The sequence below is a fragment of the Chanos chanos genome, chromosome 16 (genome assembly GCF_902362185.1).
Source record: "Chanos chanos chromosome 16, fChaCha1.1, whole genome shotgun sequence".
In the NCBI taxonomy this organism is placed as follows: domain Eukaryota; kingdom Metazoa; phylum Chordata; class Actinopteri; order Gonorynchiformes; family Chanidae; genus Chanos; species Chanos chanos.
In genome coordinates this window covers 13,184,114-13,207,948 of record NC_044510.1, presented here as the reverse complement: position 1 = coordinate 13,207,948, position 23,835 = coordinate 13,184,114, and the positions used below count along the sequence as shown (strand labels likewise).

Sequence of the window (23,835 nt, the reverse complement as noted above, 5' to 3'; positions counted from 1 at the left end):
AAACCACATTTCTCTGTTCTCTGAAACAGAAATGAGGTAGCGAGTGGTTGCAGCATGTACGCATCAAGAGCATTTTTTTCCTCTGTATAGTTAAATGTTTATTCGATGTGCAGTAAAACATCTGAGTCAGACATAAAAAAAACAAAAAAAACAAAACAAGAGGAAAGGGTAACAAACCACCATAGCTGCAGCGAGCTCCTAGTGTTACAGGGTTTGGTCTGTGAAGCTTCGGTTTGTATCGAGATCCGGTCGTAAGAAACGTTTTATTGGTCGTCCTGTCAACAGAATGCTTTTCATGCTAAACTTGGTAAGCCACTAGCAAATGTCTCAACAACCATCCTGGAGATATTCTGAATGTGCTACATCAAATAGATTGACTCTACAGTCACGTCCTCTATGTTACAGCCAACTTCCCTCTCCACCAGAAAAGTCGAGAGAGAGGAAAAAAAAAAAAAAAAAAAAACATCCACCGTGTCTATATTTTACATTCCTCAAAACCAGCCGTGAAGATCGAAAGTTCTGCTGCTTCTTCTTTCCTTCTTCTGTCCTCACCTCTTAAATAGTGACTTAAATAGTGACTGATTCTTTGTTTCTTCGGTTTCTTCCGCAATCGGGAGTGGGGGGGGGGGGGATCAAGAATTTGACCATCCATGGCCGGACCACCTGGTCAAGTCTTCAAAATCTCTGAGCCGTGGTTGCCAGAGGTGTCAGAATTAACGACTGTCAGGTCAACTTCACATTTGTTTGTTTTTGTTTTTGTTTTTGTTTTTTTTTAATTAGACGAGGCTCATAAGTAACCGTTCATAAGTCAAGAAAGGCACATCAAGGCCCTCAGTACGGTCTTCTCCCTTAGGGTGATTAAATTTCACAATCAGTTTGTTTGGCTAGATTCCTCATCCTTTCTAATATACAGGGAGAACTCAGTTCATTCCTTCTGCTTTCCCTCTTCCTCCCTCCCATCCTTCTCTCAGTCTCAGAGATTTCCGTACTTAACGTTCTGCAACACATCTTTCCGGCAGGAAATCTCACTTCAACACCTTTGTGCCGATAGGACGGTTTTCTGAAGGCAACCTCCCTCCCTCCCTCTACCAAGTGTTTCCTTCTGTCTGGCATCTATCACTATTAATCCTGTATAATTTGACTTGCTTGGCCGGAGCAGCAGTTATCTGGATCATTTTAACCGATCCGGCGCCAAGCTGAAGCGTCGGCGAGTCCAATCAGTCCATTTCTTTTGTTCCTCCCCCCCTTTTTTTTTTTTTACAAAACAAACAAAAAAAAGAGTCGGATCTTCCAATGTCAAAGGTGTTGCGGACAGAGAGCAACTTCCTCTCCCTATTAACCAATGCAGAACGCCGCTGCCCCCCCCCCCCCTCACATACACCAGAACTCCAAACGCTCACAGATCGAAACGAAATGCGCCGAAATAGCTGGACGAGTCCTCGGCGTGCACGGTCGTGGGAGAAGACACCGACACGAAGATCTCGTCGCCGGCGCGCAGTTCGAACAGCCCTCCCTGATAGATGGAGTGGAGCGCGTTCTCGCTCTCAGGCGCCCAGCACTTGGTCCCCACGCCCTTCAGAAGCTGAATGGGTCGGACGTAGGCCGTCTTCTTGTAGACGCACTGCACCACCTGGTGGCTGGCCGAACCGAGGTTCTGCTGGTCGTGGGAAGAGGAGAGGCTGACGTAGCGGAAGTAGACCTGGGCGTACAGGTAGTAACGTCCCGACTGGGGTATCCGCAGACGCCCGTCCGACACGCTCATGTTGTGCAGGTGGGTTCCAAAGCTCTGGTTCCCCCAGGAACGGACCGGGTGACGACAGGACTGGTGCAGGTCCATCTGGGGCGTCGTTGATATTGGACCTGGGGGGGGGTGGAAAAGAGACCCCGACGAAAGACACAGTTATGAACCTCTTCTTAATGTCCGTTACAGACTGAGGGAGAACATCACTCTTTGTTGTAAATATCTGTTTACGCCACATGGGCCCCAATATTGCTGTTCTCAGGACATGTTAAAATGAGCAAAATACTTCCACAACTACTACTACTCCATTAGTGATAAACATTTAGATGGTTTCCAGTTTATTTTACTTGGGTGAGGACGTCTCATTATTGCACAGTATGAGCCTGTATGTGGTCCAATCCGTAGTCAAGAGAGGACAGAGACAATGGCTCAATAAAATTATAACCCTGTAGATCTAACAGGGATCAGATCATTCACAGAAACCTACCAGCACCCATATATCACTAAACTTACAGATGAGTCATACAGATGAGAGACCAGATGACTGGTGAGTGAACTGGAACAGTCTACTTCTCTCTGCATTGTCCTGGCTTGTCTGAACAGGAATGTCTGGCAGATTTTTATGGTTCCTTTATGATGCACTTCACAAGGTAACTGCACTCTGATTAAACTAAACTCACAAGTCTAAACGAGTGCGCTAATACTGGTAACTGACGTTTTAGTGAAAGGTCTGCAATTCAGTATTTGAGCGACTTAAAGATGTGGGAGAGTGTATCATTCTGAGAGGGACAGTGGTCGACGTTTTAAAGAAATCTGAGGAAGAACTTCTATGACTTTCAGAAAAAGTCTATGTCATAGAGTAACGAAACCAGATGTAAGTGACATAGGTCTCACACACACACACACACACACACACACACACACTCACACACTCACCCTGTAGTCCACTGTCTCGCAGGGTGAGATGGGCCGAAGGTCGTGAAACGCCAGCGGTGAGTAATTTTGTACGCGGCAGAGCTGTCCTTCTCTCTGTCAGGTACACACACCGCAGAAGAGGTCAGAGGTCAGTTTTGGATCGTAGAGAAGGTTTAGAGGTGTCACAACTGGAACTGGTTATGTGAACATTTTTTGAATATGTGTGAGCATATGTGAACATGAGACAAAATCTTAAGCCATTTCTGCTGGTGTGAGATGTAAGGGTGTCAGTGTGTGTGGGTGTGTGTGAGAGAGAGATGTGAGAGAGAGAGAGTGAGAGAGAGAGAGAGAGAGAGAAGAAGAATGGAGGTATTTGATTCCCACAGGTTTAGGGTTACCTTGGAAGGTGTGTTTTGAAATGATGTTTTCTGTCACCTGAAAGAAAAGAGAAGAAAAGAAAAGAAAGATTGATACCGAAGAAGAAGAACACCGGGGTTCCAGTCCAGTGGCACTTGGCTAGACAAAAACCGGGGGGGAGGAAGGGGAGAAAGTCAAATCGGCACGTCAGCTGATTCAGCGTTTCAAAAAAAACCAAACAAAAAAGAAACAACAACAACAACAAAAAAAATCCCCATCATTCCTGCGTCTGTCTTCCTAAATGACATCGGGACCGAATAATGGAAACCGGAGAAAAGGAAGAGAGAAAAAACAGAGGCGAGGTGAAGACTGGCTTGGCTCCGGAGCCCGTCTGACACTGGACGGATCTTATCAGCCTGCACGGTTCTGACAGCCTGTTGGGTTTGATACGACGCCACACGACTGAATGTTGCAGGATGTGTCAAACGCTCTGATTACTTTCCATTATTCAGGGCACGCAGGAAAAGGACGGAGGGGAAAAAAAAAACAAAAAAAACGAGCTGTCTCCTGACAAAAAAAAAAAAAGCCCTCATATGGAAACAATAAGTCAGCAAGAGGCAAAGAAAAAGGAAAATAGGTTTTTTTTGGGGGTTTTTTTTCCATTCTTGATTTATTGACCTTAAAAAGAGCTGACCTGCATTTTTCCACTCACCTCAGGCCAAGCTAAACGATCACACTGTCACTCAATTTCATACATTTTCTCTGCGGCGCCAAAGACGGCAGGGCTACTGATTATTTTTTTTAAATACAGCCTGAATGGAGGATATGAAAAGACACTGAAGACCATCATCACTCATTTATGACTGATTAAGAGACTGCAATGTTAACTAGAAGCATAACAGTTTTCATTGGCGCCGGCCTTAAACCCTCAAATTATTCTTTAACCTTGTCTTGTCTCTGTTACCATGACAGCCTGTCTGTAACAACGTTCAATTATGAAAATGTTAATGCTGCAAAAAAAACCCCCGAAACTTCAGCTTAGTGTTCTATGACTCCTTTCTCATACGGGGTTTTTGGTTTTTTTTTTTTTTTCTCGTCCAAACCCACCCTCCCAACTACCCCCACGTTGTACCAATCATGGTGACACACAGGAGACGGGAACCAAATTAGAGGCCTCTGTCTTGGAACGGCCTGCATCCCTCTGAATCTGCCATACAGGCCTCTTACAAACTGCTGTAGAAAAGACTATATATTCTAAGCTTTCTAAGGAGTAAGGGGTTTAAAATGCAGCAGCAGTTAGGTATGGCAGGCCATTCCTCCCAAGGCTGGCAAGCGTATTTGTGTAATGGCAGCGGCAGAATTGAGACTTCGCTGGGAGAGGCTTCGGTCGTTTTCGTCGTGTACTGTCGTGGGGTTCAGGGGTGGGGGAAAAAAAAAAAAACCCTCAACCAAACTTGTATTTAGCCAAAGCAAATGTCAGGTTCTGTGCCAAAGCTGATGACACACAGTAGCAATAAATATTTAGATGGTTTTTTCCGATGTATTTTGCTTTGGGTTAGGACGTCTTGTTCTTTATGTGTGTAAAATATGTGTGCCCCACGTGTGATCAAATCCGTGGTCAAGAGAGCGCTGAGACAAGGGCTCAGTAAAATTAGGCCTGGAGATCTAACAGGGATAGGATTCTTCAGAGAAACCTACCAACACCCATATAATACTAAACTTATTCACCACGACATACGGAGAAGAGACTTGATGACTGGCCAGCGAAATGGGATGGCCTACTTCTCTCCACGTCGCCCTGGCTTGTCTGAGCAGGAATGTCTGTTCGATTTTTGCGGTTCTGCGGCGATGCACTCCACAAAGGAACTCCGTTCTGATTAAACGAAACGCACGAGTCTCAACAAATGTAAGTCCAAAGGACAATGAATCCAGATGACGACGAGTCCAGATGACAACGAGTCCAGATGACAACGAGTCCAGATGACGGGTCCAAATGACATGCAGCGAAAAAAGTTACATTTAGGTGATTTGACCATGCACACGACTCCAAGCGAGGTCACTTTGGGTGGGAGCAGTTACCATAAACTTGTGCATCATGAACTTCAAAATCTTTACAGATGGGAACCTTTTAACTGTCTGTTTCTCAGCTCAAACAAGTGATTCAGATTTACTCATTTTACTGAAGCACTTAGAGAGAGTGATTAATGGTTGCCATTTTCTACGTCAGAGGCTGTGTCCTCGTGGAGTTATGCGCCTTGTTCAGGTACATATGGGCAGTGAACTGTCATGGTTTAGAATTAAAACCGCACCCCCAAGAGACCCTGGGGGGAGGCACTTCCCCACGCAGTCGAACGATACCACACGCGTGTTCTGTCTGGAACGATGACGAATGAGTTGGGTCTGGCACTGAACCTTGGGCAGCTCCAAAACACTTGGGCAAGATGGAGCCAGCTGGGACCAATCAGTCACGTGTAATCTAAGCTTTGGGCGGGCATAAGGAACAGTCAAATCTTTAAATCCAACTGTAACCTCTACCTCACACTCCTCAAAAAATGATTGTTTCTTTTCTCTCTTTTTTTATCTTTTACTGCTTTCAGCGTGAAAGGACTGGATGGATTGAAAAACAGCAAAACACATCAACGCTTTTCATATGATTGGCCCGGCCACACGACATCATGGTGAACTATTGCTTGCCTTGGCAGGCAGTAGCTCTTATTTTTATCCAAAATTTTGTCCATATTATCCATCAGTCGAGGAGCTCTGTTCGCCTGGCTCCCTGTATTACACTGTGATTAAGGATTTTTGTTTCATTATCCGAACTGACATACCCGCTATATGAAGTTTTATGGGGGTAACGTAGTGTCGGCTATAAGTTCCAATTACTGAGGCTTTAAAATATGGCATAGTATGTATAAACCTGTGAGTTATGTTCCCTGTTGGCTGTGTGCTAACACCCACCTTGGAGATGTACGACTTGATCCCCTTTGCCAGTTCGATACATGGCTCCCCGAACAGCTGGACCAGACCTTCTGGAATCTCTTGGTCCGTCTCCAGAGCATTCAGAAGACCTAAACAACGGAGTTCCTCCGTCATGCCCTGACTCCGCGCCTGTCACACGCATGCCCACACACACACACACACACACACACAGACACCCCCCCCCCCCCACACACACACACACACAGACAGAGACAGAGACAGAGAGGGCATTGGAAGGTGTGGTCAGTATACTAAGACAACAAAATTTTCCCTCCAAAAAAAAATACTCCTCACAGAAATTCTTCGATATTTTCCTCGGATCTGGGGGGTTTAAACGATTTGACACAACAACATAACATAAACCTCACTCAGAGTGAGACGGGTCCAGGATCTGCGCTGCGTCTTTTTTTTTTTTAAGACAGATTTACTGCAGCGCTTCAGTTTTTGAATTAGTCGAATTCTCATCAAATTTCATCATCACACCGCATCCAGCATGCCAAAACCCAACAATAAAAAAAAAAAAAAAAAAAAAGAACAACTCAATCAGAAACACATTATAGCCAGGATGACTAACTCAGTTGAGTCACTGAATACAGGCCTGCCAGTTTGATCAGCTTGGCTGGCTGACATCCGCGCAGCTGAGAGCACAACACACCCTTTCTTGCTTTTTGTTAAAAAAAATCTTGGCCCTTGACATTGCTGTCTATGGACAGCACATGTGGTCTTTTAATCCATCTAGCTGTGCAAGACAGACCTAGTTAAATTAGCCTGTTTTCTGCGTTCTGACAGACTAAGTCTTGATATATGTGGCTGTAATCAAGCTTGGTAGCCCAAACTCTCCTCTCTCATCTGCCTTCGACTGTCGAACATATTTGTGTGATAGCGAAGGGCGGGTTGAGAGTTTAGTGAAGAACACGCAGGCTCCAGTCGTCTTTTTTCGAATCCACAGCGTGTGCTGTTATGTGGTTCTGGAAAACAGAGCTGGTGGGGGGGAAAAAAAGAAAAAAATCGACTAAAACTCTCTTTAAACAAAGTAGCCGTCAGATCGTTGACAATGCGGTGAAAACAATGACGCAGTGTAGCAATAGCTAACATGGAGATGATCTCCAAATTATTTTACAATTTATTTTACAAGGTCCGACTTATTTTACAAGGTTAAAGAGGGCATGCCGTCGATAAATATACGCCCACGCGTGTGCTTTTTACTGATCACTTGTGTCACAAGTGCCCTTCACAGTTTACCTTACCATCGATCAGGCTATGAAGGAGTACCACACTGGGAGTACTGAGGTTAACACAAACTCCTAAGGAGGGATCAATACTATACTAATGTCATATGGTGTAACCGTGTCATTTGATGTCATTGTGTCATACGGTGTCGTATAGTGGTAAAGTGGTGATCAGGTCTCTGTAAGAGAAGAAGTCTTTCCTTTCAATTTTTAAATAAAGGAAATGAAAGTTCGGTAAAGTTTAAAAAACAGCTGGTGATGTGAAAACGTTTTTTAAGAGCGCTGCTGCTTGCCCAAAACACGGAAAAGATAAACACATGTTTTGCTGTAGTACGTAAATTCAAACTGTGAAAAGTAAAATATATTTTGTGCGTCTTAAGTATGTTTTGGTCTCAGATGTAGCGTCGTGCTCAAGGTAAACTTTCAAAAGATAGAAAACACAGACTTACAACATACACACGCAAAATGACCAAGATCTGCTGAGAAATTCCACTCAAAAAGCATGCAGAAGTTCAGATGACGTATATAAGAAGTGAGGTGCACAATGGGTTCAGTTTATTTAAATTGCAGTACTTAAAGCAGCACTGAAAAATGTTTTGAAGAACACATTTTTTCTCACCCTCTTGGGCTGTAGCAACTGCTCTACAATAATACTTAGTTTACTCATTTATAATCATTGTCAGTGTCCAAAATCCTTCGTTACTGGACAAACAGCCTGTTTGTCCTCGGAAGACAAGTATGCATACAGGCATACCTGAACATCTCCTGTTCTCAAAAGCAATGATACAGTCATCAGCCATCAGTTTCCTTCTGAGATCCCTGTGCAGGGTGTCTGAATCTACAGAATGTCTTTGTCCAAAGGGTTAATCCCATTCACTGCATTCAACCCACAGACTGTGAGGTTTCCAACGAGAGAGAGAGAGACAGAGACAGAGAGAGAGAGAGAGAGAGAGAGAGAGAGAGACGCTCCTCAGTGGTCAGACAGTAATTAGTACACTGATTGAAACAGACAAGGAGAGTCTGGTTGAATTACGCTGTGAATGCATTTACGCTGTTTATCCATTCGAGTGTCTGACACAGGGCAACGTATTCTTCATAACCTTCAAGGGGTCTGGTCCAAGGTACTGTCAAATACACTTTAGAGATAACCAGATTGTCTCTGAGGCTTTTACGGCCGGCACAAACATTTCTGCCGTGATAAATGAGGCGGCGTCTTAATGATATGCGTTGTGCTGTCACGTTGTTAAGAGAGAAGCGGCAGCACTGGTGCTTGGAAGAGCCTGAAAACACTGGAGACCGGACTCAACATCATATGCCGTTTAGTGTAATTAAACCCCGGCGTTTGCAGGTTCTCACTGGTGGGTTTCTAGAACACTGACACTCCATCACTTCTGAGGTTTTTCAAAACGTTTTTACCAGTGAGCAAGACAATGCAGGTATTGTTTTCGGGGTTCGTTGGGTAATTCGAGCATATATGAGCTGTATGTGGAAGCGGGAGATGATGTACACTATGAAGAATGCTCCGGCTGGCCTTATTCCCCCTGTTAAACCGTGCGTCTGAATATCGTGCGTCGTTTCTACATGTGTACATTATGCAACTTTCCCTATGGCTACGTTTGCGGATCAGTGCTGGACCTTTTCTCACAAAGTCAGTGAATTCTACGTTTGCAATGGAATCCTCTCTGGGTGGTTTTAGGGTGTGTTTGAACATAATAAAGTTCTATGCCAGTGAATCAGTGAACGCGCATATTCCTCACTCATTGTCCCCTTGTGTGGTCCATGAGTAACAAAGCTAAATAAATCATTGCTCACAGACAGACAGACAGACCTACAGACAGGCAGTCAGACAGATAGACAGATAGATAGATAGATAGATAGATAGATAGATAGATAGATAGATAGATAGATCTCTGAACAACATTAACATGCAAGCTTTTGCTGACACAGGAGCCAGCGAAAGTTAACATGACACTAGGATGACACAATACACGCCTGCGGCAGGCAGCTCGCACCATCGCTCTGAAGCACTATGTCAAAAGTGAACCAGAACATGAAGTTTTGGTATCCATTCTATGCCTTTCTATCCCGAAAAATACTGGTTTATAAAGAATTGTTCATAGTTAAAAGCAGTTGTCGATTGCACTTATGAAGCGAAGGAAGCGGGATTATATGAGTAGCCTAGACTAGCTGCAACGTTTCGCGTTGAAAGAACAGTTTGCATAAAAACGCATCTGATTGATGAGACGCAGTTGCAGCTGCCGCGCAAAACTGTCATCAGTGATGAAAGAAAGTTGTTGTTATCGAAGGATGAACAGATGACTTACCTGTGCGGCTGTCATGTTCAAGTAAATGAAAAGTCCTGTCGTAGAAGCGACTTGGAATACGATCATAAGGATGAAACCCACTGCCACCCATAACTTTGTGGGAGCTCCTGGTCGATTATTTGGTTGAACCATCGTGTATGAACCCGCGTCACTACTAACAGATCTTAAATAATCAGAGGTACCGTCGGATGCCAATGCATTCCTTTCAGATGATTGCTCCAAACACTCAGGCGTGGGTGGAGGATCCATATCTATATATGTTTTGGGGGGAAAAAAACAAAAAAACTTCGAGTCAGCGCTAAGAAACAAAGGCTCCCGCCGTCATCATAGGGGATGGAATGATAAAGAAAGCTCGTGAGTTCATATCAAGAGCCTCGCGACTTTGTCTCAGGCTCGCTCAGGCTCTCTCAGGCTCTTCAAAGCAGATGCTCGAGTTTGAAGCACAAAGCGTCAGATTACATTACCGCCTTTAAGGGCTCTCCAGAGCTAGTAATGCCAGTAATCTTAAACCCCTTCAAAAGTTATAATCTGAGGATTTGGGAAATATCTGTTTTCTTTTTCTTTTTCTTTTTTATCGATACAAGCACATTTTTATCAACACAGTCAGAAGATAGATTTCATTTTTCCAAGTACGGATTTCGACCATTAAAACAAGATAGAAACACATTAAATGATCGTTATCCATCATTCCTGACAGAGAGCGCTTCACGTGGCTTCGCCACTTTACAAAAACGTGCACTGTTAGAGGTCAAATTTCTTCACTGACAACATTTACATAAGTTTAATGCGCAGATTTAAAATTTCTGAAAATTATATAATGTCTTCACAAACTGTCAATAATGGTTGCATACCGCTTTATGTAAGTTTACTCCAACCATCTTAAGGACAATATGGGCATAAAAAAATTGCAAAACTGAAGTACCAGAAGTACCATGATAAGTTTGAAGTTATATATATATATATATACTTATATACTTAAGAAATATATAAGCTTTACAGTTTATATGAAATACCACTGTTTTAAAAGACATATTTATTCACGCGGATTTTGTGACAGGAACACGTGTACTCAAGTCTGTCACTGAAAGGCTAAATAGTACGTACATTATGTCATAATTAACGTATTTTTCTCACTTTGCAAACCCTTAAACTTCTAAGTGACACTCTGATCTAAACCATCTGCCTATCTTGAACATGTTAAAACGTCCATCGCTCCAGGCTATATGAAAAAATATATATACATGCATCATATCAATAACATATATTTTCACCCTCTTGACTCACTCCATGCTCTGAAACTGAATGTTCTTCTGTGATCAAGCTAATTTGGTAAGTTGTATTCCAAGTACACTGATTATAGCCATGGTGCGAAGGACAACAGGGCTGTGTACTCAAACCCCAAGCACGACAGTTCAGCGCTCACGGGCCTCTCCGAGCAAGTCACGTCAAACCCAGATCAGTCCGGGCAGACGCTTGTGATCTCTGACATGGAGAGTAATAACTGTAACCGACTCATCATAAGAGGATCACCTAAACAAATACAAGTTCAAATGTTACGGTATAAGCATAGCATAAACTCAGCGTTCATTATAAAAGGTCCCCTCCTGAGTCATTCGCTTAAGTAAATCTGTCTGCTTTCCTGAACCACAATGTAATCTCGCAAAGCAATCAATGCATTCTTGTCATGTGTGTCAGCTGAAGAAGAGACGAGGACAAACAAACCAACGCGTCGCGCTAAAAGGGACTCGCAAAGCCGAACGAATAAATAGAGTTTTAAATAAGGATCTCGCAGAGGAAATAGAAGGCTGGATATAAGCTGGGTCGAGGGAAACATAAGTAGAACATACATCAACAGGAAGCAGACGGTTTATTAAATAACCATATCCTTTGACTCAGTCAGTCATTATTATATAAGGGTACAGTTGAATGCCAAAAGGCCTGTTCTTTTAATGCAGCTACACAGCAAATTCACCAGTGTTAAATTAACTCTGATAGTGTTAATACTGGTATACACTCACCGGAGTTGATTTTTTTCACTGTCAGAGTTAATTCAGTACTGGTGAATTTGCCGTGTAATCCGAGAGCAGTAAGTAACGCACAAATGATGTATTCCTCGTTCGTCCTCAATTCATTACAATAAAGACATGTTTATTACTGTGTTTGTCAGTTATTCTTTACACAACAGTTAATCATTTCCACCTTTAATTCAAACATTTATCATAAAGTGTACATCTTTGTGGGTTTTTTTTTTTTTAAATCCATATATCTGCTTCCCCATGATAGCATGTAACTGTTATGTGTCTCCCAAAACCAGTGTGGGCGGAGGTGAACGATGGGATCCAGATGTCTACGCTGGCTGGCATGAGGCCAAAACGGCTGCCCCCTGAATCCTCACACCCACGCAGTTTTGTCATGGCTTCACAGGAAGAGAGACAGAGAGAGAGAGAGAGACAGAGAGACAGAGAGCAAAAGCTGAGAAACTCTAATGCTATTGTAGATGACGTATTTGGTTATTAAACAAGTGCAGCCAAATAAATTTTGAAAAATGAAATCATATGTTTCCGTTGACTAAGATTCAACATTTCATTACATTATTTTTCCACATTTGACTGTTAAAGTTCGAGTGAACAGTTAAGTATGACAGAGAGAGGGAGAGAACAGCACAACAAAAATGCTATTATATCTTTGTCTGTTTTTCAGTTGGAAAAAATGCATTATATATGTTCAGTTGATGCTCTTTCTACTGCAAAGTTCTTCAAAGTTGTTGGAGAGAGAAAGAGAGAGAGAGAGAGAGACAGAGACAGAGACAGAGAGAAAGAGAGAGAGAGAGAGAGAGAGAGAGGTTGAAGAAAGCCAAGTGTAGGGAGGGTCAATAAGTTTGCTGTGAGTTGCAGGTGCTTTTCCTTGTACATGTACCAAGTACACATGTTTTCATTATTCAGGTAGTGGATACTGTTATCTGGCATATTATATCATTTCCACCGGGGGGGGGGGGGGGGGTTGGGGATTGTGGGGTCTTCACGGACTTGAAAATACAATAATCCTGAATGCAGAATCATTGGGGAGACCCAAAAAGAAATACATTAGCACCAAAACAAAGTGGTAAACAACAATAACCACAACATATGTGGACCGTGTAGATTTCTCCAGATTTCCCAGTTAGTTTTTCACAACAGCTGTGTCCTGAACCAGTGGAACCATATCCTGTGTACACACATTGCAGCTGCGCATCAAACACGGGATCTATGGGAAAAGAGGTGCAAAGAGAAAAACCGCGTGCAAAGGGGTTAGTGCCAAGAGCAGGAAGGAACAGCAACCATTCCACATTCCGTGCCTCTCAGGTTTCCAGTCCCACCGTACTTGGGTGTTTTAAAACACCCCTATTAATTTGTCAGTCTACAGCATTCAGTTACTCATTCGTCTCGGTCACCTTATCTAAATATCTGTCTGCCTGCCTATTTGTCAGTAAGCTCAGGGAGGAGGGGGGGGGGGGGGGGGGGGGGGAATTAACTTTATGTGAGGCTGTGTCTGTTCCACACGATATAAATTGTTAACTACGTTTCGATATTGATACTATGTTATTATACTATATCTTTACTTGCCAAGAACACACAGCACACATTTCTTGAAGGGGTTAAAAAGACTTGAATATTGTGTTCACCGTTCAAACGTCATAACTGGACATTTATTTACACCAGACTGGGGTTCAAAGACAAATTGCGCCCTCTAGTGATTCGGAGGAATGCCGTGAAGGCACCATTTACTGGTTGTGGTATGTATATTTCTGCCCACTATTGTCGTGGTATTACTTTACTAAGCGAAGAAAACCGAGTTGATGTCATTTTTCTGATTGCTGTTCAAGTCGTGTTTTTACTTCCAAGTGCCTGCGGTAAAAAAACAAAAAAAACAAAAACATAATAGCTATTTGAATGTGCAAGAATGTAACAATTCAGAGATTAAACGATAAATTAACTACATAGGCAGATTTATCTATCCTATCTGTGCTGACAATCAAATAATGTCTGGAAGCAAATCAAACTAAATTTGGAAAACGCGCTAATTGCAGCTGTTCCACTAAACGTTGGAAATGCTCTCAAACTCAAATGGCTCGTTATCAGTTTAAAATTCCGGATGACCACGCCTCATGATGACGTTTTATGACGGCTCTCGATCAAACATGTTTATTGGTCAGTGTTGTAGCGATGGTCCAATCGGCATCATCTGTCTACTTCTTCTAACAAAATGTACGGATTTCAAATTGCCTAGCTAACTCGGCTCTTTGAAGTTTTTCTAAAATATTCCTGTGGTTTTCATCGTCATTGACAAACGTTTGGAAACCTCCTTTTGAAGGCTTTGGACGAAATCTTGAAAGATATTAAAAATCGGTGAGACTGGTTTTAAACATCACACGGTAACAGCAATCTTGTTTAATCTAGTTCCATTAGCCCGACCCCCTGTTTGCATTGTTGGTCTACCTGTCAACCAGCGACCAAACACTGACCATGGTTTCGATTGATGTTTTGTCTGGATCAGATATTAACTAACCCTTCATTCACTTCTCACAGCCGTTCATTACAAAGATCTTGAGTTGTAACTGTAACGTCGTTCGGAAATCATGCCCGTTCAACGGGGAAGAAAAAACAGCGCTGTTTGTAAGCTCCGAGGCAAGGCAAAGGGACCGGCGAACCAGGTACGTCTGTCGCGTAACATAATAACAAAGCATCCTGCTTGAAAAGGGCTGATAATTTTCTTAGTTTTAACTTTGTTCTCTCTCTCTGCGTATTTGCACTTCAAATATTTCAGGAAGATGACGCGCATGTTGTCAAGCGAGCCCCTTCTTCTCCGCAAGGGGCTCCCAAGAAAAGATCTGCCTTTGTTGATCTAACAAATGTAAGTTGGTGAAACCTTCCATGTAAATTTATCTCCCGATTTAACTTCCGACTTGAAACTAGGCTGATCATATCCTGGTGCCTCTTGATCGGTTCAAATTTGCATTGTGGTAGATCGTGATGCATTAACAGTTAGCTCTGTGATGCCTGCTACCAGTAAATTCAACAGATATTTATTTAATGAAGCGCTGTAACTACGGGACTTTGTGGTTACTTTTAGTAATCACTCTAATACCTCCCTTTTTGCCCAAACAGGCCAAAAACGCCGAACTTGGAGCCCAAGCCAAGAATGAGACAGCTGTCAAAAAGTCACAGAAGAGCAAAGTGGCGATCAAAAGTGATGCCAAGCTGAAAGAGTAATGATTCGCCAGTTAATTAATCGTCTGCTGCAGTTCTGACTGTTTCAGAGAAACAACCAGCCAAAGCTGTAACTTCATAGTTACAGATTGACTGGAGTTCAAACATTCTTCGTCGTATGTTTGACAGGTCTTTTCAATTCTCTGTTTCCCCAGCTGTTCGGAGGTGTTGTCATTTGAGATACCACCTAAACAGGTGGAGGCGAAGGTCACCGAACCCCTGACGGAGGTCAAAGCGCACCCGTCGGAGGTGGTGGAGGAAGAAGAGCCCCAGTTGGGGTCTTCTCCGTGCCACGGAGACCAGGTGAGGACCCCAAAGGTCTGTTCAGCTCATTTAGGATCCCCTTGAACCTGCGCCTGTCATTGCACAGGAGAGACTGAATATACTCTCATGGGACTGACTCCATGTGTGTTGAATGACAGTGGTTGATTTGTTGTTGAAGCTTTGTGCTTTGCTTCGTGTTGCTTGCAGCAGGGCCGGGTACCTGAGGAGTTTGACATCGATAAGGAGCAGGCGGGAGACTGCTGCATGACACCTGAGTATGCCAAAGACATCTTCGATTACCTGAAGGACAGAGAGGTGAAAAAGAAAAGAAAATCGAATACCGTCGAGATAAATGTTGCTGAATGTGATTTTTGGTGGGGGGGGGGGGGGGGGGGGGGGGGGTGTGACGGTGCAAAAACCTATGTCTGTGCACATGTTAAGACATATGCGCTAAATTAGCTTCTTAAATGATCAAAACTACTTCTGGATGTGCTTCTGTCCGTGTGAAAATTGCATTATTGTTGGTGTGTAGTTTGAGTAGACCGCATTAGCCCTTGCACCCATGGAAAATTGTAGGTTCCAAATGCATGCTTTATCCTGCACAGAGCCTTAGGCTGTGAAAACATGTGCTGTTACACACCTAGTCATATATTTGCACTGTGTCAGATAACTCTTATGAACTCTCTAAACAATCATGTTTACTTTTGTTGTCCTCCTCCAGGAGAAGTTTATCCTGACGGATTACATGAGCAATCAGCCTGATCTGAATAAAGACATGAGGGGCATTCTGGTTGACTGGATGGTTGAGGTCCAGGTGAAGACCCCCCTCCTGTTTTTTTTTTTTTTTTTTGACGTCCCCCTTCCTGGCTTTCCAGTTTGTTCTGGATGGTTCTCTGTGCTTATCCATGTTTTTACATCGCTATGTGTTGTTCTGAGCGCACCTCTCTCTCTCTCTCTCTCTCTCTCTGTGTGTCTGTCTCTCTCTCTCTCTCTCTCTCTCTCTCTCTCTCTCTCTCGTCTTTGTGTGGACAGGAGAACTTTGAGCTGAACCATGAGACGTTGTACCTGGCGGTGAAGCTGACTGATCACTACCTGTCCACCACTGTGGCCATGAGAGAATCTCTGCAGCTCATTGGCTCTGCCTCCATGCTCATCGCAGCCAAGTTTGAGGTGAGCCAAGAGGAGCACTACTCAAGATGAATCATGTATTCAAAACTAGTGATGTGTAGCTCCTTACGTGTGTTTGCATGTTTGTGTGTGTGTGTGGGGGTGCATATCAAACTGGAGACAGATGGGATGGAGGAATAGCGATTTGTTTATTTGTGTGTTGAGTACTCCATAAGAGTTTCTGGGGAGCTTGCACATCACGCTCGTATGACGGTAGTCACTGGCGGTGACTGGGTGTGTTTATGAGTGGGGTCTCCATCGTGCAGTTCTTTTAAACTAAAGCTCCGCATCCCCAGTTTCAGCCCACTGTGATTGTATAAAGACTATAAATCTTTGGTAAATAAATGTCTCTCCTCTGTTCCTCATAAGGAAAGGTGTCCTCCCTGCCTAGACGATTTCCTCTACATCTGCGACGACGCCTACAAGAGGCACGAGTTCATCGCCATGGAGAGGAACGTTCTGCAGGGGCTCAACTTCGACATCAACATTCCCATTCCGTACCGCTTCCTCCGACGCTACGCCAGGGTAAGGACCCCCCCCACTCCCCACCCCGATGTTTTTAATGGATCTCAAACCAAAACGACGAGGGTTGTTGTCGTGGGCGGGGCTTCTGTACATTCACAGTTACTCACTTAGCAGATGGTTTCATACAGAGCAGGGAAAATACAAACCAGGCCTGTATCCTCTGAGGAGATGACTATGGCATGAGTACCACAGCTAAGTTCAGTGTTAGACCAGATTCAAATGCAAGAAAAAAGTGAAGGAAGCAAGAGGGTGAACCGCAGACAGACAGAAGTGGGTCTACAGTCCTATACTCTACAGCTGTGCTCTTCTGACGATCAGAGAGACGTGGGTCTGCAGTCCTATACTCTACAGCTGTGCTCTTCTGACGATCAGAGAGACGTGGGAGGGGAAGGAATTGTATTCGTTCCCGTTAAGGGCGTACGTTTGAATCGTTCTTCCAGTGCGCAAGCGCCAGCCGCTGAAACCCCACGTGTCGCAAACAGATGCGTGAAGAATGAATTGACTGAATGTGACGAATAAAGCGACGCGTGGGGGCAGTACCTTGGGGGTGCAACCCGGGTGTTTCGGATGCGTTCTCTGATTTGTGCTTGTTTGTTTTTTAATGGGATGTGTGAACGATACAGTGCTGATTTTTTTTTTTTTTTTTTTTTGGGTGGTGGGGTGGGGTGGGGCTCTCCCTGCCTGCTCAGGTGGCACGTGCCAACATGGAGACGCTGACCCTGGCACGGTACGTGTGTGAGCTGAGTCTGCTGGAGCTGGAGCTGGTACCAGAGAGGGCATCACGCCTGGCATCAGCCTGTCTGTTCCTCGCCCTCGTCACCAAGGGCCTCGGAGGATGGGTAAGGGGAACACACACACACACACTGTTGCCCTCTGTTTTCTAACACATGCAGATTTACTCCTTTATACACACTTCTTTCTGAATCGGAGAGAAGACAAAAACCCTTTTTGGTTTTCCTGTCTTTTTAGACCGCCATCCTGGAGTACCACAGCGGGTACACGTCGAGGGATCTCGGCCCTCTGGTGCGAAGGCTGCGTTCTATGCTGGAGCAGCCTGCGGATGACAAACTGAGAGCCGTCAACAGCAAATACTCCCACAAGTAAGGATAGAGCTTACAGACACCGATTTAAATTCTGATTTTGTTTGTACTGCTGTTCACAGAAATTAATCTTCTTTACAACAACAACAACAAAAAAAAGAAACACCACTCATCTGAATTTCTCTCTCTCTTTCTCACACACACTCTCTCTCTCTCACACACACTCTCTCTCTCTCTCTCTCTCTCTCAGTCACACTGCAGGCTTTGTGTTTTTGTGTGTTTTTTATGTGGACTAATCAGTGGGAGTCACCAGTGTTATTATGAACTGATAGTTAGAACTGAAGGAAAGCCCAAACAGGCTGAAGTCAATAGTGTTTGAATCTCCTTTATCTCCTTTCAAATTTTTCTTCTAAAAATTAAATCATTTGTCAACAGTAATAACGTATGCTCTTTAAAGCAGTAAAAATGCGTGTTTTTGTGCATTGTTTTATAAATAGGATAAATGAGTTATGATATTATTTTATAAATATCTGTTGCAGAGTTTTCTTTGAAGTCGCTAAAATCCCTCTGGTGGACGCTAAGACATTGGAGGAAGCACTTACAGGTCAAGAGAATGCTAAGTGACTTGCAATGTATTTCTCTGAAACGTTTGTAAATAAGTTATTTATTTTAATGTACATTAATGTATTTAACAACCTGTGGAAGATGAAAATAATTTTGTGGTAGATTTAAGCTTGTCAGACTGAAGATTAAAAACCCTGTGGTAGTTCTCTACAAATAAAGTAAAAACTGACAAGAATATTATGAAGTATAATATGAAGTAAACATGTATGGGTTTTTTTTTATACAAAATAAAGATGAGCATCAAGGAAAAAATTCATACAAAGAGAAATGCTAAATTTCTCATGCATGTGCTATGCCAGTTATAATATTACGTGTTTTTCTGTGAGCTAATTTCTGTTTTTGTTTGTTTGTTTTACACTGTTATTTGTTTCAAAAAAAGTATTTTATAATGTAGTTCATCATGTCCTTTAACGTGGAAACTCCTTGTTCTTCTGAGAATAATGTAAATTTTTTTTTTTTTTTTTTGTATGACTGTAAATGCTTTGAAAATAAAAGTGTTCTGTCCTTTGGCTTAAATCGATTTGATATGACTGTCGACCTGTCCAGGGTGTTTTCCCGCCTTTCGTCCAATGAGAGCTAGGATCGGCTCCAGCACCCCCCGCGACCCTGATTAGGATAAGTGGCTTACAAAATGAATGAATAAATGAGTGCTACTGCCTCTAAATATAAGTCAAAAAACCGTTATTGGAAGGCATGACGGTCACTTCTTCATTTTGTCCAGTAGTGGGCGCTGCCGACAACGTTGGCTTGCCTGTAAAGCGTTCATTACAGAGGTCGCACCTTGACTTTCAGTTAAATACTGATGTATACTCTTGAATTCGGAAATGACAGATACTTTCTAATATTTAGAATTTACATTTCTCTGAAAATGTCTTCCTTAAATACTTCATTTAATGTAAAACTAGATAACCTAATTTAACAATACTCAACAATAACAACCAGCGATTTCAGGCTATAGTCTAATTAATGGATTCAGAATCAGTAGCCTATATTTGCTGTGTGTGTGGACATTAAATGTTTGGGTTTAATGGAAAGAAATACTTCTTTAAAACCATTTTTATTTTCTTTATGCAGCTGGGCTACGATGAAACTACATTTTTGTTCATTTTTAAAAGAAAGTGAATCTTCATTAGAGAAAAGTGACGGGAACGTGTTCCATCATAAGACACAGTGACATCCAGAATGAAATATTTCCCGCACACCTTGTGTCGTTTGGCATTAAACTTGACAACTTCCGCCGTCATGAGTCCATCTCTGCCCACTCCGAGAAATCAGCTTCGTCGTCCTGGATATGTCAGATATGTTCACTCCGGCCAGACGCCCCGACAAGGGAATACAACAAAACAGTCATGTGGTACTCAGAAAAAATGGGCGGAGGTGAGATGCGGGGTGGGGGGGCTGACAGACTCGCTTACGTGTATATTAATAAGCTTACTCTCTCTTTCGCACTATGTGTGTTTGTATGCTGTGCAGGCCCCCAAGGCGTTGACAGATGGAGGAATTCTAAATTATCACCGGGGGGCATGACATAGCAGGAGGATGAATCAGAACGCGTTGCACTCAAGAGCTTCGCAGTCTTACCAGAAACTATCGTTCGGTTTCTAGTTTGGCTGCATTTTGATCTTCTGTGGTTTCTCTTGTGTTTCTTCCAAAGAAGTTAATTACGGTGTTCGGGCGTTTGATAACCTAGGGGAAACTTCTCACCGCTAATGTTCCCAACCTCCCTGCTCCTTATGTAAAATGAACCGGTTTTCTAGTTGTTGTTGTACTATGTAAATTTTGAGGTAGGCTAGTCTTTATTCTATGTGCCAAGTACTTCATACTTCAATAATGGCTGAGATTACCGAGGAGGGAAAAAAGTGATGGATAAATCTTGCATGCATGTAACTCTCTAGGTTACCCTGTCCTGCATTTACAATACTGCGATGTTTTACAATGTCCAACTATTAGATGTCTCGAGCTATGCAAAGTCAGTGTTGGCTGTCCACTAACTGCATTTTCGAGTCTAAATTCATAGATTTTGTTAGAGTATTCGGAAAAAAAATGCTTACAAAATGTGATGTGGGCTATGTGTTGCACGTTTCATGTTATCATGTTAATTCCGTATAAGGTTAAATTAACAACGGTGTTTCAGGTAAGAACAGATCGTTGAATGTCATTTGGGTTAAAATGTCTCTGAGTGCCGTTGTCCACCAAACAAACATTGCCAAGGTAACCGCTTGAAATCCGTGGAAGTAACGTGAGTCTGCAGGTGACAACTGAAACTAAGGTAACAGGCAGACATGCGTAAAACAGTGAATGACCGAAGCCACCAGATTTTCAAAAGACCGGTTATGTCATTAAGGCCGTCGGAGCGCGGAGAATCTTCATGAGCAGGTGGCCGCAGGCAAAATGTGAGCTAGTTCATCCCGGGAAACTGTGCGCACTTGCACGTCTCGTTCTCTTGTAGTCCGTTTACATAATGTACCATTGAACATGTTGATTTGGTTATTCAGTGGCATTCTGCCACTGACTTGATGCTATGTCCTTGAAGAGGGGGGAAAAAAAAGAGTGGCACCTGTTTTTATTCAAATACCATAGATCCAAGCGACCCTCTCGTCTAAACCTATTAATTTATGACTCATTCAGTGTTGACACATTCATAGTGAGATATTTACTTTTAAATATTTGCTGAGCTACCTCAAATGAAAAAAGAAAAAATCCCTCCGTATTTCCTTGGAAAAGATGACCCATCTACATCCTTGCTTGCTATAAATACAATAGAGTTGCGTTTGATTCCTTGATGGTGACACCGGTACCATCACATGCTTGGGACTGAAACGCTATGCTTGGGTGCAGAGCCAAGGGAATTTTCCCCCTTTCGTCTTGTTAAAGTTCGACCAAACATAAACTCAGTTAAACGGTTAAATATTTACCGTGGTCCAGCGGAAGACAATTTTGACTTAGGTCATCTTCCATGCTGTGTTAAGTTTTGAATAAACCGATGCTGACTAAACACGAATATGAAACTGTTAAAAGGATCGTGCCATGATACCACAATGTATCCTTTTAATTAATTAATTTATTTTTCACGAGTTGTCTTTGTTCTTGCCTCTCCTCGCAAGGTATGCAGTGAAACAAGACGCAGAACCAAGAATTTTCCCAACTCGTCAGTTCAGAGGCGCCATTCCACATTCGACGTTTCCTTTGTCTTCCGTCTTGCTCTCTACGCACGCTAATCAAACGTGCAGTTACAGATTCGTGGCTCAATTAACTGGATGTTGAAAACTATACGTTATTTAAGTAGTCTTGGCACACCTAAGAAACATGTTCTGACACGTCAGCTTAAAATTTGAATAGCCGAAATGTGATATGAGAACAATGAAGCAGGAGCAAAGACCGAACAGTCCAAAGATGTTCAGATGTTACGAGGACACACCGCAACAAAAAAAAAAACCGTTTATGAATGCTTATCTGCCAACTTAAATGATCTTTCACTCCACACAGTTCACCTGTCATCTACCGCAAACTGTACATAGGCTAGAGTGTTGGTGGGCTAATAGTTAGCAGGTGAACATAGCACCTTTCTCCCCGTTCAGGCGGATTGTATGACATATACCGGGTCATATCCTGCTATTTCTCCCTGCCGCTCACCTACACATTAACATAGGTAGGGCTTTGTTTAAAAATTAGTCTAATAATACAACGTTATACTCATTGACCTTGGGTTGTTTTAGAGCGAGAACCAGCGGTGAGATATGGGAGAGCCACTGACGGTTGAGCATTGTTCTCTGCTCGTTCCAAGCCAACATCTGTGTGTCAGAAGATCAAGAAAAGAGCAGAAACTCTTTGACTGATGATAGTAGTGTTTAAGTTACCTGACTGAAACGAGTTGTTGCAGGGGCTAAGAAACAGGAAAAAGAAATTATAAGGGAGTATCACACATAGCCTTACATATTGAATAAATCCAGCAACATATTCATAGTTTACTTATGGATAGTTTACATATTTATAGTTTAATTTTTAGTTAGTTTTTTTTTAACGTAGAGGAAATGCTAAAACACAGCAATGGCATTTTTTTTTGCTCACAGTCTGAAAAACGGCTTCACACATGTCCTCAGAGAGACTTCACATAAAACACAGGCGTGAACTTTTCAACTCTCGGCCATTACTGCTATGGGGTGAAGGAAGGACAGTCAGATCTGTTTGGATTGGTGTGTAAGCATGATTTGGTTCTACAGTTTTTCAATGAGGAAACAATCCAATAAACTCCAGGCTTATCTTGCAGGCGTTATCTGTGGAGATCTTTTCAAATATGTCTCTCTCTCTCTCTCTCTCTCTCTCTCTCTCTCTCTCTCCCTTTTTCCCCTTGGATCAGTATCTTCTGGGAGCATCTTGTATGATTTTCCTCTGCTGTTACTCAACCAAGCATCTCCTCCAATGAAATGTCTGCAAACCGAAATATAAGCTTTAAGGAAAACTTCCGCGTCATTCATCATGTGACTTGGAGCAGCACGACTCTTCTACACATGACATTCTCTTTGCGACACCAAGACTTTTCAAGACAGTTCATGCAGTCTCCAGCTGAATGTCTTAATGGCTCTCACTATGCTACCCTTATGGCCTGATAAGAATAAAAAAATATAAATAAATAAATACATGCATACATAAATAAAGGATGAAGATTCTAGAACTACTGTCTCCACAACTGCTCGTCCCAGCAGGCTTAACAGATACTGAACCTTCTCTCAGGATAAGCGTTTTAAACCTTAAGAAGAGATCCGTGGACTGTAGGCAGCTGTTCTTTTCCGACTCCTCTGAGTACATTGTTGAGTACTGCCCTGTGAGGGAGATTACAACAAACAGCAAAGATTTCTGAGACTCCTCTAGGCCCCAACACAAAACTCTGCTCTGTCTACTGAACTACAGAGATTGTAGCTGAGTAGGACTAGAGTTTGTAATGTAGTAAGTGTCAGTTAGGGACACTTCTTTTTTTTTCTCTAATCGATGTCATACTCACATTTGAAGACAGACTATGCAAACTGTGACTAGCGAGTTCAACATGAATGAAGAAATGCCTCGGCTACGGTTGATCCGTGACAACCAGGGACCTTTGATCCTTGTACTGATCCTGATACATTACTATATCCGAGCAAAATATGCGATGCCCACGGCTGAATGACCTTGGAACGACCTTTGTTTTTGTTTTTTTTAAATGATGTCCTTTATTATATTTAAATACATGCATCATTTTTTTTGATCACTGTCAGTTACCTAACGCATGAGGAAGCGTAGTCAACCGTCTTTCTTTATTTCTTTTTTTTTTCCCTTGTTTTTGTGAGATGAGATTCTTTCCTTTAGCTGCCACACGTACATTCTGTTGGATCCCCTGCTTCTGGAGTTGTGCTAAACCAGAGACCCACCCCATGACGCCAATGCAGACAA

At 42.7% G+C, this 23,835-nt stretch overlaps 2 protein-coding genes across 2 annotated transcripts; one reads left to right on the top strand and one right to left on the bottom strand.

Annotated features, from left to right (window-relative positions):
• Positions 1-1,396: 1,396 nt before the first annotated feature.
• tnfsf10l3 (tumor necrosis factor (ligand) superfamily, member 10 like 3) lies at positions 1,397-9,794 on the bottom strand. Its single transcript, XM_030794022.1, has 5 exons — positions 9,546-9,794; positions 5,972-6,121; positions 3,055-3,091; positions 2,678-2,770; positions 1,397-1,860 (listed from the first exon to the last, which is right to left on the bottom strand). Exons 1-5 carry the CDS (start codon positions 9,792-9,794, stop codon positions 1,397-1,399), a joined length of 993 nt encoding a protein of 330 aa, XP_030649882.1.
• A 4,366-nt stretch (positions 9,795-14,160) lies between these two features.
• Positions 14,161-18,411, top strand: LOC115829213 (G2/mitotic-specific cyclin-B3-like). The gene is made up of 11 exons (XM_030793274.1): positions 14,161-14,235; positions 14,349-14,435; positions 14,690-14,790; positions 14,947-15,094; positions 15,263-15,370; positions 15,777-15,869; positions 16,088-16,225; positions 16,592-16,747; positions 17,437-17,586; positions 17,717-17,847; positions 18,327-18,411. Exons 1-11 carry the CDS (start codon positions 14,161-14,163, stop codon positions 18,409-18,411), a joined length of 1,272 nt encoding a protein of 423 aa, XP_030649134.1.
• Positions 18,412-23,835: the final 5,424 nt, after the last annotated feature.

Excerpts from the sequence above, each read along its gene's own strand:
- tnfsf10l3 (XM_030794022.1), bottom strand. The coding sequence starts at position 9,794 with ATGGATCCTCCACCCACGCCTGAGTGTTTGGAGCAATCATCTGAAAGG. Across the intron at positions 6,122-9,545 it reads TGAACATGACAGCCGCACAG|GCGCGGAGTCAGGGCATGAC; the intron begins GTAAGTCATCTG and ends TGCGTGTGACAG. Across the intron at positions 2,771-3,054 it reads TTCAAAACACACCTTCCAAG|AGAGAAGGACAGCTCTGCCG; the intron begins GTAACCCTAAAC and ends TGTACCTGACAG.
- LOC115829213 (XM_030793274.1), top strand. The coding sequence starts at position 14,161 with ATGCCCGTTCAACGGGGAAGAAAAAACAGCGCTGTTTGTAAGCTCCGA. Across the intron at positions 14,236-14,348 it reads CAAAGGGACCGGCGAACCAG|GAAGATGACGCGCATGTTGT; the intron begins GTACGTCTGTCG and ends CAAATATTTCAG. Across the intron at positions 15,371-15,776 it reads ATTACCTGAAGGACAGAGAG|GAGAAGTTTATCCTGACGGA; the intron begins GTGAAAAAGAAA and ends GTCCTCCTCCAG.